The sequence below is a fragment of the Conger conger genome, chromosome 6 (genome assembly GCF_963514075.1).
Source record: "Conger conger chromosome 6, fConCon1.1, whole genome shotgun sequence".
NCBI lineage: Eukaryota > Metazoa > Chordata > Actinopteri > Anguilliformes > Congridae > Conger > Conger conger.
Genome location: NC_083765.1, coordinates 2,663,273 through 2,677,509, shown reverse-complemented (window position 1 = coordinate 2,677,509; position 14,237 = coordinate 2,663,273). Strand labels below are relative to the sequence as shown.

Below are 14,237 nucleotides of genomic sequence, written 5' to 3'. Positions count from 1 at the left end.
GCTTTACAGAAGGCAATAATGAAACAAGCAAAGCCTACTGGCCTACTGTCGGTCAGGATCGATGAGCAACGTGGATCTTTTGATTAAAGTTCTTGATTGACAGTGCAGCGTCAAGTTACAAATCAAGTAATATTTTTATATTTACGGTGAACTAAAATTACTAACGTGCAGGAGTGAATAGATAGCCCAATTGTAAATTAATTATGAATAAGACAAAAGGGAATTAAAAAATCCAACAACAAAACAAAAACAACAATTATACGTAGGCTATCATAAGCCGGTCTCGTTTCCGCATATGTCGGACATATTACACGAATAGCCTAACGTTTGTTACAATGGAGAAAATTACACCAAAAACTGGGCAGACCGAAACGTAAAAATAAATACATCATGCAAAGATATTTGGGGAATGGTCCAGCTGCTGGACCTACGTCGAATTAGTCATTTCTGTAGTCCGGAACCATCGGTCCGCAGGAACCGGCAAAGAGTTCCTCCGGGAACTTTTGATTGTTACACCAGAACATGAGAAAATATCGCATACCTGAGTGAGGAGCAAAGGCAGAGGCCCAACGCTTTTTTTCCCTTTTAGCTCGGTAACGTGTTTACGTACAGTATTGAACTCTTCTATTGAAATGTGAAACAACCAGTTGGGAATCCACAATGTCGGATTGTGTAAATTTGCACACGCAGTTGGCCTACATATTAGATGCTCTGGCAAATAAGGCTTTGGAGGAAATCTGCAAAGTCGTAGACGATGGATATGCCGTTTTACGTTTTGAGGTGTCGCGACACCAGAATGAAAACGAAATCCTTAAGAGGAAATTGCAGATGATGGCGCTTAAATCTGCGCGATGCTCGGTGGAAAGAGCAGAGACGCACACGAGCCCTGATGTAGTAGAGGTTTGCCATACGTTCACTGGACCAACAGCTGGTAAGTTAAATGACTGGTTCAGCTAGCCATCGTCGTTATGTTCTGACCCAGTATTAGCTCGAAATTGGTAACATAAAACCGCATTCATACGATACTCATATTCATACATACGATATGAATAATTGTCATTCGTCTATAACGACCAGCTTTCTCTTCCGTTCTCTGTTGGTTTAGATGAGTGCGGTTTTGCGGCTGCAGAGAGTGCGTTTTGTCAACAGGCCGACGTCAGCCCCGGGAGAAACGGTGAAACAACGGCAATAGATGATGAAGATGATGCTCAAGCGCAGGACATCGTTACAAAGGAAGAGGTCAGTTCAGGCGCAGTAACGGGCACGGGAAGTGGAAGCACTCCAACGGTTTTACTTAACTGCTATTATGTGGAAAGACGAATGTCGATTGATGAGATTTAAAAAAACATTTGCAATTCTTTGTCTCAAGGAGGGACGGCTGGACTTATTCATTATCAAGGAGGAGAGACCTGAAGAGGACCGGGGCAGCACCGAGCCGCACGGAGTGGAGGCGATCCGGAGAGAGAGTGAGCGGAAGGCAGGAACCTGCGACAGTATGGCCGTACTACGGCGTTAATGCTGTTGCAGATATCTTAAAATATTATTTCCGGTTCATCATTATTTGTTATTATCCAGTTTCATTACTTCCTCGATATTTCCCATTGGGAAGCATCAACATCTCATTCCGGTGAAAGTAATTAAGAAAACCTGAAAAATGATGATGACACGTTATGTACATGCTATGGAGAGTTCATAACCATTTGCTAATATTGTGTAAGCTGCTGTCAACATTGTTGGGTTTTAAGTATATCTCATCAGTGAATAAATAATCAGTTAATAATTTTGTTCAAAATATTCCCTCCAGGAGGTGCGGAGTGGAGGGCAGGCAGCAGGGAAAAGCGTCCCGTTCAGGAAACGCAGAATAAAGCAGCGAATCACACAGAGGAGCTCACTGAGCAGCACAGGACCAGACGTGGTGTTTGGGAGGTCAGTGGACTGGAACCTGCTCTCAAAGCAGAGGGACAGAGCGAGTGTGTGGAGACGCTCCAACACAGAGGAGCTGAACACAGGGCAGGAGGACTCAACAGTCTGGACTCTGAGTTTGTCATGTTTGAAAGACCAGGCCAACTGGGGTCTTACTGTACACAAGGGGGCGCTGTCGCAGAGACGGAGGATCCGTGCTGCTCTTACTCCACAGAAACGGCAGCACAGAGCCTGTTGGTTTCATTCTCTGAAGGGCAGGAAACGAGTGGATGTGAAATGAACTTTGTGGGAAAGAAACCAATAATTTGCAAGTATTGCGGGAGGGTATTCGCCCGCAGAAACGCCCTGGAAATACACCAGAGAGTCCACACCGGAGAAAAGCCCTTCAGCTGTCTGCAGTGCGGGAAGCAGTTTGCCCACTCTGGCAACCTGAAGGTGCACCAGAGCGTTCACACGGGCGAGCGGCGCTTCAGGTGCTCGCTGTGCGGGAAGCGCTTCATCTCCTCCAGCCACCTGAAGAGGCACCGGAGCGTTCACACGCGGGACCGGCCCTTCGCCTGCGCGCAGTGCGGGAAGCGCTTCTCCGATTCCGGCAGCCGCAAGCGGCACCAGAGCGTTCACGCCGGGCTGACCGCGTTCGTGTGCGCGCAGTGCGGGAAGAGGTTCGCGTCCTCGGGCCACCTCAAGCGGCACCGACTGCAGATGCACGCATCGAACGGTGTCTCGGACTCCCGGAGCGCCGCTAAAGAGGGTCCGTGGCAACAGGATCGGCACGTGCTTCTTTAACCTCGTCAGACATGCAGGAGGAGGACAGGAGTGAAATAACCTGAGGTTACTCACAGCTGAACTATGTCAGTTACTCATGCACTTAGTCTAAAAACATATTCAGGTTAATACCAGGCCTTACAACGCTGGTTAATGGGAGCGATGCAAGTGCTGAGAAATCATGCTTGTCCTTTGTGTTATACACAGTGGTATAATTTCTGCTGTTTTGGCTCTGTACTGTTTGGAACATGACTGAGAAGAAACGGAGCACTGGTGAGCTCAGTAATTGCAAAGTGGTTGGTAGGCCAAGGAAGTTGATGACCAAAGTAATTCTTGCCATATTGCAGAGCGCAAAACCAAACACCTGTGTGACAGAAACTCTTCAGGGGGCAGTGACTATTGTACAGAATATTGTATAACGGAAGACTTCTCAAACATATCTACAGAGGCTACACTGCAAGGTGGAAACCACCATTTACTGTAGCTGCGAAAAACAGGATGGCTAGGTTACGGTTTGCTTTGTAGTACCTAAAAGAGCCTGCAGAGTTCTAGAAAAAGGTTGTGTGGACTGATGAGGCTGAAAGGAACTGCCCAAGAGCCAAAGCACCGCCCTGTCATTTGTGTACATGGTGGTGGGGGTGTTATATTTTGGGCATGCAGGGCTGCCACGGCTGCTGGCTCATTGATGTAACCGCTGACAGCAGCCGCAGTAAATGACAGCCATGCAGGTCGTCTGGCCACCAGGACTCGGATCAGACTTTCAAACTCGGCATTGGAGATCAAATATGAATCAAGATTCAGCAACTGCTTTGCTTATTTCTGTACATTTCATTACATTAAAGGCATTTAGCAGACGCTCTTATCCAGAGGTATTTCCCCAGGTATTATCCCCAGGTATTTCTCACCTCAAATGTTTTCAGAAACGTATTTTAGTGGACTGAGAGAGAGAAAACGGTCTACCATATTATTATGTTTTCCCAAAAAGAATGAACCCACAGTCTACTGAATCAGGTAAGTTGTCCCTTAAAAAGTTAATCCCATTGGCCATCTGTCTGACGGAACCAACCTACATTACCGTGTATAGTGCATTATAACAGACAACCTACATCACCGTGTATACTGCATTATAACAGACAACCTACATCACCGTGCATACTGCATTATAACAGACGACCTACATCACCTTGTATACTGCGTTATAACACAACCTACATTACCGTGTATACTGCATTATAACAGACGACCTACATCACTGTGTATACTGCATTATAACAGACAACCTACATTACCGTGTATACTGCATTATAACAGACGACCTACATTACCGTGTATACTGCATTATAACAGACGTTTTGGACAGTTAGGTGTGTCTGGCACACTCGTATGAGCCCTTTCTACAAAAAAAAGTAAGAGAAATTGATAAGAATACGATGTTCAACAAGAACAACAGTGTTCTCCTCAAAGATGTTCTGAACAGTTTGTTTTGGTAAGTATTGTTTGGCCTATGTCTGTGACTGTTTTTATTTTTTTATTTTATTATAATTATAATAAATGAGTGCAAACTTTGTTTGCCCATCTCCCAGATTACCAATCCAAGAGTAATTTTGGTTCCAGGGGTTTCTTCTACAGCCAAATCAGCATGCTAAATATAATTATGATATAATCTATGAAGACGCTGTCCAAAAGTATGCTGAATTGACATGGAATTACCTATGACAGGATTGGTTGTATTGTAAGTTTTATTTATCACAAGTGATTCTTTACTAATGATCACATTTACTGAGAATTATTGCATTTACTGAGAAGTAGGTTATGACAGTTCTCTAGGCTTGTACCTCACAGGCTTCTGTGGATGAATGTGAATAATAAAATGTTTCCCTTTTCATCCCAAACAATCTGTGACCGGATCTAAACTGTTGACATTATTTTATAGCATGTTACTGCACCATTATAAGAGCATAAATCATTAATTATCTCTACCTTGGAGGTACTGCACGACATGGGTATCATCTATTCGAAGATATGATTATGGTTAGAACTAGGTCTAAATTGGATTATGGATAGAACAATGTTAAAATGGGATTTTGGATAGAGCAAAGTATCTGGCATTATGAGTAGAACTGGGACTAAATCATATTATTGGTGGAACCAGGACTCAAACTCAAGAGGTTACTGGTTCAAATCCCAGGTGAGGCACTGCCTTTGAAACACCACATTACTGTGCTGGAGCTGCCAGTTAGTCTGTCTGGATACTGGCTGCTCCTAAACGTGGGAAGTGTAGGGACACCTCCATAGTATGGGAGTGCGCAAGGGTCGATCCGTTTCAGGATTTTGTGCCAACTTCTGCTGTTAATTATTTAATTAGTTCAATCATATCTTGGTCTGATGATTGTAAAAGCACCAGCTACAGCTACAGACTGAAAATGTACCCAAAAGATTTTACTGTGCTCAGGTACCAGAGTGAACCGGCGTAGTTTATAGGGCTGTCAGGAAACTAAAGGCAATTGGGTGGATTAAAACCCAGCATGTGGTGTGTCCCTCCCTCCAGGACTGGAGTTGTGCACCCCTGCTACAGTGGCTCATTCAGCACATAAAGTGCACGAGGGGTCTATGCTTGCAGCCCTGTGAATGTCAAACATGAATCCTGTGCTATCGGTAACATACTGTTTACCTCAGCACAGTAGGTGTGTGTAGGTGTGTGTGTGAGAGAGAGAGAGAGAGAGAGAGATATCTATCTGATATCTGGTTATCATGGAGGGTTGTGTCAATGTTCACATGGTTTCAACAAAAAATGTGAAATACAATTTCAATTACAATATAAATGTGAGACAAAAGCACACATACATGTTTCCCCAACTGTAGAGTACAGGGATTTAAAGTAGTAATATCCCTGCTGAAAAAAAACAGCTAAAGATTGAAACAAATGGTTGCTGGTTGACCAGTTCAGACCAGCTCAAGCTATGTTTTGAAAAAGCTGGTAGCTGGTCGTTTCAAACATATCTGGATTTTAAACCAGCGAGTGCCTTTACAGGTCCCAAGGGCACTTTGGAAGATGGTACAGTTTGCTAAAATTCAACAGAGATGCGAAAGGCTACAATCCAGATACCCACAAGTCTATAATATTGACGGGCAGTCATTCTGCAATGTCCCAATCGGTCCTTCGTCTTATTACAGTGAATAAGGTAGTGGTTCTGCATAGCGGACGCGCATCGTATGTGGCTTCCTCGCCAGCCCGGAAGTAAACACACACCAAGAAGAGTACAGCGTCCGTGAGAGCTGTCTTATTTGTAACACCTGAATAATCGCGAACTTTTTGTGTCCAGTCATACCGCAGTACAACCTCCTAAAATAGCAGTTTCTTCGAAATTGATCTTTGGGAGAGGGAGCGGCGAAGCCAAATGTCGAACTGCGTTTCCTTTCATACCCAGCTCGCTTCCATCATGGAGGTGCTGGCGAACGCGGCCGTGGCGGAGATCTGTAAACTCGTAGATGATGGGTACGCGGTTTTACGGCTGGAAGTGTCTGAGAGCCGAATTGAGAACAAAGCTTTAAAGAGGAAATTACAGATGATGGAGATGCGGCTCGCGCGAGATGCGTCTGTGAAAATCCGCCCAGATAGAACTGAGCTGTGCAGCGCTTTAAGACAAGCCGCGAGAGGCAAGTTTACACCATATCGTGAGTTTTGGCAACGTGGATTTAAAAAAAATATTTTTTTAAACTTACTTTTCTATCTTGCTGGCCATTCCACTGTAACTAGCTAATCGAATTAAGAGTTTAAATTGTGAATTTAGCTCAACATTCCTGTTTTTGTATGCTATTGCATTTAAGAATAGATTAGTGATTTTACTGCTTTTAAAAATATAAAAATGTCAATGCTATTTTGCCGCGTTAATAATTCAGAGTTAACCCTATGGTGTAAAGATCACTAAATGTAGCTCGAATTGTTATGCTGTAATAGCAATCACTACGGTTAATTGAAAGCAAAGGGGTTCTAAAACACTGACTTGGAATGTTGAAAAACCATCGGAGGATTTATATTAATCGGCGTCATTTAATCTTTAACTAAAGTTAGATGTCCCTGTGTTATCAGACGAGGGGTCTTTCCCAGGTGCACAGAGGGTCTTCAGCAAACACACGGACCGGGTTTTGACGAGAGACGGAGAGGCTGACGTCACGGCTGCGGATGCTGACGGCGCTGCGACGCACCCAGTGGTCACGTGGGACGAGGTCCGTTTCAGAGGAATGATTCCAGTGACGATGCATTTAGCTCTCATCTCACGTTCATTTGTATAAGTAGATTGTATTTACTGTTGACTGAGATAATTTCAACCAAATTCGGGGATGTGCATTGTTTACTAAACCAATGGTTAGTTACTCATTTTGACAAAATCATGATCTTCAACAGGTGGGGCTAAAATTGGCGGCAGTTTTCACGCCAACTCGACCATGGACCATATCCATAGGGTTGAGACTAAAGTCTGATTGGCTGGTGTGAGTCAGGTTGATGACCTCATTCCTCTGTTTCAGTGCATAGACTTGGAGGAGGAAAGGACTGACTCGCTTCCTGTGAAAGAAGAGAAACAGGAAGAGGAGAGTGAGCCACTGAAAGGCCTTCACGGAGAGAGTAAGTGATGAAGACTCCGGCGAAGCAATTCTGGAGAAACCAGTGAAACGCAAGAGATGCGATATACATCTCAAAGACATATCAACGTCAAACAGTGGATAAACATAATGCATTTTAAAAACATTTTAAATTGTTGTATTCCGTTGCAGTTGCATCATGCATGGCAGCACATTCGGTTTGTGGAGCGTTGATTATTATTTTACTTTTAAAAGAGCGGGGACTCGCGTGTGTACATATTAAAATGGATATTAATTTTGCCGTTCACATTCTGTGCAGTTGTGGATTTGGGTGCTGATGGAGGCAGAAGGTCTCCAGCCGCAGTGGTGCAGACCGGACGGGGAAGGGGCACGGACGAGCTCACGGACTCTGAGCAGCACAGGACCAGACGCAGTGTTTGGGAGGTCAGTGGACTGGAGTCTCTCCTCAAAGCAGAGGAAGACAATGATAGTGTTGCTACCAAGAGGCTCCAGGATAGAGGATATGAACGCAGTCTGGGCCCTGAATGTGTAATGTCTGAGAGAAACAGCCACCTGGGGACTTACTTTTCCCAAGAAGATGGCGATACCGGTGACTCGTCTTGCTTGTACGACGCGGCAGCCATCTTGGCTCAAGCTAAGTCTCAGTCCGGCTCTGCTGCGGAGGAAGGCTCGGGTAATAGTGTGTCCTCGCTGTCCTCTCTCGATTGGAAGACAGACGTTGTAGTGGTCGACTCCGTGCCCGTTAAAGAGGAAGCTGAGATGCAGGCCGCTTGGAGTAGAGAGGCCTTTTCAGAATCGGGCCGCTCGCCGCTCAGAGGGTTTGGCGATTGCAGGGAGGGTGAGGAGGCGCTGCCGGAACACATTATCCACCCCTGCCCCGTAAAAGCCCAAACGCCCGCGAGGCGAGAGACGGCCGCGGCGAAATTCGGCGCCGTAGAGGTGCACGAGCGCGCGCCCCTGGGTAACAGCCTCGCCGCGGCAGAGCCCGCTGACACGCACACGTTGAGGGTCGGCTCGAGAGAAAAGCGGTTCTTTTGCAAGTTCTGTGGGAAGGGCTTTAGTTGTCCAAAGAAGGTCGAAATACACCAGAGGGTCCACACGGGGGAGAAGCCGTTCAGTTGCGCGCAGTGTCGAAAGCAGTTCGCGCAGGCGGGCAACCTCAAAAGGCACCAGCGGGTTCACACCGGAGAGAAGCCGTTTAGTTGCACACAGTGTGAGAAGCGTTTTTCTCACCTGCACCAACTCAAGATGCATCAAAAGGTCCACACTGGAGAGAGACCGTATGCCTGTCCACACTGTGGGAAAAGATTTGCTGAGAGAAGTTACCTTAGAATACACCAACAGAGAAACCATCCAGTTGTTTACAGTGTCAGATAATATGTATCAGTCAGGATGGGCCAAAACGGACTATACAGTGTATGTGTATATATATATTCACTCAGTGAGCACTTTATTAGGTCTTTATTAGACTTATTTTTTAGACTTCTACTGCTGTAGCCTATCCACTTAGAGTTATGATGCATTGTGTGTTCAGAGATGCTCTTCTGCATACCACTGTTGTAATGTGTGGTTATTTGCGTTACTGTCACCTTCCTGTCAGCTTTGACCAGTCTGGCCATTCTCCTCTGACATTTCTCATTAACAAAGCATTTCTGTCTGCAGAACTGCTGCTCACTGGATTTATTTTTGTTTTTAGCACAATTCTTTGCAAACTATAGGGACTAGTGTGTGTGAAAATCCCAGCAGATCAGCAGTTTCTGTGATACTCAAACCACCCTGTCTGCCACCAACAATCATTCCACGGTCAAAGTCACTTAGATCACATTTCTTTTCCCATTCTGATGGTTGATGTGAACATTCACTGAAGCTCCTGACCCGTATCTATTTGATTGTATGCATTGCAATTGGCTGATTAGATAATCGCATGAATAAGTAGGTATAATAAAGTAAAAATGTTCCTAATAAAGTGCTCAGTAAGTGTATATATTCATTATTATTATATAATTATATAATAACATATATATATACTTTATGACCAATAAGTCACTTTAACAGTGGCAATATTTCCATCTGGGAAACATTTGGATTAGTTGCAACTAATTTGTGTTAACTTGGGATAATGTGCATGAGTGTGTACACATAACATTGAATTGGAAATGGCTTGTTTGTTTTCCTGCTTGGTTTTTTATGAACACAGCCATTGAATAGCTGTTAACTCCCATAAGAACAGACTGTCTAATGTCAGGATAAAAACAAGTCAAAGAAAATTGTGAAACGGTAATTTAATTTTTTTATTTTTTATTTGGCCAGTTCACTGAAAACATGGATTAAATGGTACGAAAATCCTTGTGCAGACGATGATGTTGTTGACACTTTGTATTTGTAGTTTGTTGAATTTTAATAAAAAAAATTGTGAAGTGTTTGAGCTGGACTCGTTGAGCTGTTTGATTTAAAAGGCTCTGGGCTAAGCTTGCATAGTTATTGTACTGAGTAAATCTACAGTCACTGTACTGAGGTAATCTAGTGACTATACTGACTATATCTGCAGTCATTTTACTTGGTAGATCTCTAATGTTAAGTCACTGTACAGAGTAAATATCTACAGTGGCTGTACAGTGTAAATTAGGGTTCCCTGCTGCAGCTCGTTATAAAAACACATTTCCTCAGACCCCACTCTGAATCCTCTTCATGATTATTTTCCACACACAGTAGGTTCAGCTTTAATCAAGGAACTGTTTCTCAGATAATACAACCATGGCAGTTGTGTGGCTGTATGGATCCAATTTCTCTGATCTAATCTAATCTAATCTAATCTCACCATGTATTTCGTGCCTGTTCACTTCATTGAGAGATATACTCTTATACTCTTGACAGGATACATGTGAAGCAGAGTTTATATCATGGTGATGGCCATATTGAATCCTCTGGAAAGTGATTGTTGAGGTTTTTCTCATGGGTAATGAAATGTATGTGCATGACTGAGGTCGATTGTCGGCAAGCGACAAATGCCAAAACGCATTCACCACAAGATTGAAAGCCTTTCCACAGAACAGGTGCAACATTTAAGACCTAAAGGGATCTTTACTTTATGCCTGTCATCCTGCGCAAATTCACAACTTTCCAGAGGCCCTCGCTCATCGTACAGATATTTGCTGGGTCGTTGCTTGTACTTCGCAGGACTTCCAGACTCAGGGTTCAGGTGGGACTAGGATGATCTCTTGAGTGTTTGCTGGCAGGAGAGCTGAAGCCAAGTCAGACTGATCACCCCGTTCCTCTGTTACAGTGTGCAGACACGGAGGAGGGAAGGACTGACTCTGTTCTTATAAAGGAGGAGAGTGTGGAAGAGGACAGAGACCCACAGGGAGAGATGAACTCCAGGGAGGAGAGTAAGTAGAGTGAGTGAGGGAGGGGGGGGGGGGTGAAGGGTGTAGAAGGAGATGATTATTTTACCACCGTTTGAAAATGTCCCTCCTCCTGCACCGTTCCTCTAGATCCAACTGCTCGAAAGAGAAAGTTTGACGGCATTAGTGGAGATATTCCTGTGTACCTGGTATGATCTTGAAGGGGTCTTTTTAAGTGTAAAAACAGGGCTGTTCCTGTCTGAACTCTGGGCATCAGGTTTGTGGTTTAATAAATGTGAAAATAATCTCTTCTGTTTGGCAGCCACCTGCAGGTTTTTGTCTAGTGTCTGAATACCTCACTGTCTCCAGTGAACTGTGCTCATATTTCTGGTTGATTTCTGCCGGTTTGCTGTACGTTGTTAATGTTGTTGAGTCCTGCTCAAGGCTGGCTTGTATATTAGAGCAGCACTTCCCAGCATTTTTCCCTCCGCGGCACACTTTCCAGATTCACAGAATCTCACGGCATGTCTCTCTCAAAGCCAGCGACACCCTGACGTGGATGTGAAGGCTCAACAGTAGGCCTAAGTGTTCTTTTAGGGTTTTAATTAAGCAATATGCATTTTAATTACATTTATTTTGGCTTTTGTGAATGGGATTTCTTTGATCAAGATTAAACATTTATTTTCAAGGGTTTTTCAGATGGCCCCCCTGATGTAGCCTGATGGCGCACTAGAGGGCCATTGCAGTTGGGAAACGCTGTATTGGAGGCAAGACATGCTCTGTGTCTGTACTGAAGCTTTATCAGTAATATGCAAGATGCCAATTCTGTCTGGCACAGGTGCATTCTCAATGGGGGATGCAGAAAGAGAGGCTTCATACGTTTTTCAGTTTGTAGTGTCATTATCTTCTATAGCAAGGCACCACTGAAGAAGTGTCTATGGGACTAAACTCTATGGTGAACCAGATAAGGAACTGCTGTAACCACTGAGCAACTTCCCTTAATTCTACATGCCTCCCGTAATACCCCTGTGGTAAATCAGATAAGGAACAACTGAACAACTGCACTTGTTTCTTCAATCTGCTCTTCAAGCTCTATGCTAAAACAGACGCAGCACACTGCGTGCGTGTGTGTGTGTGTGTGTGTGTGTGTGTGTGTGTGTGTGTGTGAGAGAGAGAGAGAGTGTGTGTGTGTGTGTGTGTGTGTGTGAGAGAGAGTGTGTATGCACAGAGCCGTGCAAGAGTATTTGACCCCTTCCTGATTTCCTCTATGGTAGGTACTGTATATATAGCATATGCATATGTATTGTGTGTGTGTCTATGTGTGTGTGTGCATGTGTGCATCATGTGTGAGTGTGTGAGTGTGTGAGTGTGTGAGTGTGTGAGTGTGTGAGTGTGTGAGTGTGTGAGTGTGTGAGCGTGCGTGCGTGTGTGTGTGTGTGTGTGTGTGTGTGTGTGTGTGTGCGCGTTCAGGCTGTGTGTCTGTGAGCTTATCTGTGAGTGTGTGTGTGAGTGTGTGAGCTTGTCTGTGAGTGTGTGTGTGTGTGTGTATGGTGTGTGTGAGCTTGTCTGTGAGTGTGTGTGTGTGTATGTATTGTGTGTGTGAGCTTGTCTGTGAGTGTGTGTGTGTGTATGTATTGTGTGTGTGAGTGTGTGTGAGCTTGTCTGTGAGTGTGTGTGTGTATGTATTGTGTGTGAGTGTGTGTGAGCTTGTCTGTGAGTGTGTGTGTGTGTATGGTGTGTGTGAGTGTGTGTGAGCTTGTCTGTGAGTGAGTGTGTGTGTGTGTGAGTGTGTGTTTGAGTGAGAGTGAGAGTGAGAGTGAGAGTGAGAGTGAGAGTGTGTGTGTGACTCCTGCAGATGAACGTTAATGAGCGTGTCAGTTTGCCCCCTCTCTCTCTCTAGGGGTTTTGGACTCCAGCTCGGACGGTGACGAGGCAGCTAAACCGGCCAATCACGTGGAGGATCACAGGGCTGTGTGGGAGGCCGGCGGACTGGAGGCGGAGCCTCGGGGCAGAGGCGTGTGCGGGGCGTCGGTGCGGGGGGGCGCTGAGTGTGTGCTGTACGAAGGGCTCGAGGGCCCGGCCGGCACGGTGTTCTCCCAGGGGGGAGGGGAGGGGGACAGCACAGGGGCCGGGGGTCCTGTGTGCCTGTACGGGATGGGGACCGGCCCCCAGGGCCCGCTGTGTCCCCCAGAGCTCCTCCCCTCCGCGGAAGACTCCGCCGCCTCTCTGGGAGCCCTGGACTGGAGGGCGGAGCCTGTGCTGATCGCCTCCAAACTGTGCCTGCCCCCCCCGCCGCAGGCCCCCGCGGACCCCTTCCACGGGAGCGGCCCCAGTGACGGGGGCTACGGGGGCCTGCAGGGCGGCAGCGCCCCGCCCAGAGGCGGCGGCGGCGGGAGGGAGAAACGATTCTTCTGCTCCTTCTGCGGGAAGGGATTCAGCTTCCCCAAGCAGGTGGAGATACACCAGCGGGTGCACACCGGGGAGAAACCCTTCAGCTGCGCTCAGTGTCGGCAGCGCTTCTCCCACTCCGGGAACCTGAAGAGACACCAGCGGGTGCACACCGGGGAGAAACCCTTCAGCTGCACCCTGTGCGAGAAGCGCTTCTCTCACCTGCATCAGCTCAAAATGCACCAGCGCATTCACACCGGGGAGAGGCCGTTCGCCTGTGCGCACTGTGGGAAGAGGTTTTCCGAGAGAAGCTATCTCAGAATCCACCAGCAGCGGAGCCACTCGGGCGTGTACAGCGTGAGATGAGGCCCGTCGGCCGGCTGGGAGATGAATCTACATTTCGTAGATGCAGTGTCAGAGGAGCACTTCACACTATAACACATTCTCAAAAACGCACGAGCTGAATTATCACATCAGTCGGTGGCTGAGTTCCAGTACAGCAACACTGGATGGAGATGTATGAGTGAATGACTCAAGCAGCCACATTGTCTGTGATTTGCTGATTTGAACCAGTCGCTCTTGTGATTGTTTCACGCAGCATGAATCCGCGATTGACAGTACAAGGCGTCCCCGAGCCTTTCTTAGGAGCAGTAAATCATTATTCCTACATCACGAGTGGACAGTTTACTTTAAATTTGAATGGAAATTCCAAACTGACGAGCAGTGATCTCGACATGCCAGAGATTTGAACAGCTCCGGCGCTCAAGGACTGTGGAGCCTGCCTGTTTTATGCTATGTTGTGATTTCCCTTGTGTGATTCCATGCCATTATTCTGACAGAAAGTCACGTCACCTGCAGGTGTTTTCAAGTCGGTTGTTAATCCAAAGACGATACTATATTAAGACATAGAAGAAGGCGTTCACATTGTATTTATTATTTTTAGTAACAGTCTATAACTGTGCCTTACCTCATTAGTCACACACTTTACCCCAATGTAAACCAAGACTGCGTCATTAACCGTTGTCAGGAATTAAGTTACATGCTTCAGTGGAAAATTAAAGGGACATTCCTGGTGAGAATGTTACTGTAGAGAGATGTGTCAATTCCATTAGTATTAAAATATGACGATGCAATAAACGTTCTCACGCGAGGATTTTAAAAGTGTTAATTTATCTAGAATAAATAAAGGAATCCTGTGTCAAGCTGTGGTTTAGAATC

The 14,237-nt window shown here is 45.8% G+C and overlaps 2 protein-coding genes across 4 annotated transcripts; both read left to right on the top strand.

The window, feature by feature from the left end:
* The first annotated feature begins 461 nt into the window (after window positions 1-461).
* Window positions 462-3,723, top strand: LOC133130104 (zinc finger protein 696-like). The gene is made up of 4 exons (XM_061244370.1): window positions 462-931; window positions 1,106-1,239; window positions 1,370-1,466; window positions 1,805-3,723. The coding sequence occupies exons 1-4, from the start codon at window positions 661-663 to the stop codon at window positions 2,707-2,709; spliced, it is 1,407 nt and encodes a 468-aa protein (XP_061100354.1). The 5' UTR covers window positions 462-660; the 3' UTR covers window positions 2,710-3,723.
* A 2,151-nt stretch (window positions 3,724-5,874) lies between these two features.
* On the top strand, window positions 5,875-14,170 carry LOC133130100 (endothelial zinc finger protein induced by tumor necrosis factor alpha-like). Of its 3 annotated transcripts, none has more exons than XM_061244360.1 (6): window positions 5,878-6,363; window positions 6,779-6,915; window positions 7,216-7,312; window positions 7,589-7,713; window positions 10,574-10,676; window positions 12,532-14,170. In XM_061244360.1, the coding sequence occupies exons 1-6, from the start codon at window positions 6,087-6,089 to the stop codon at window positions 13,383-13,385; spliced, it is 1,593 nt and encodes a 530-aa protein (XP_061100344.1). In that variant the 5' UTR covers window positions 5,878-6,086; the 3' UTR covers window positions 13,386-14,170. The 3 variants fall into 3 exon arrangements, with proteins under 3 accessions (XP_061100345.1, XP_061100344.1, XP_061100346.1); XM_061244362.1 differs by having other exon boundaries at window positions 5,879-6,345; XM_061244361.1 differs by lacking the exons at window positions 10,574-10,676; window positions 12,532-14,170 and having other exon boundaries at window positions 5,875-6,363; window positions 7,589-9,715.
* Window positions 14,171-14,237: the final 67 nt, after the last annotated feature.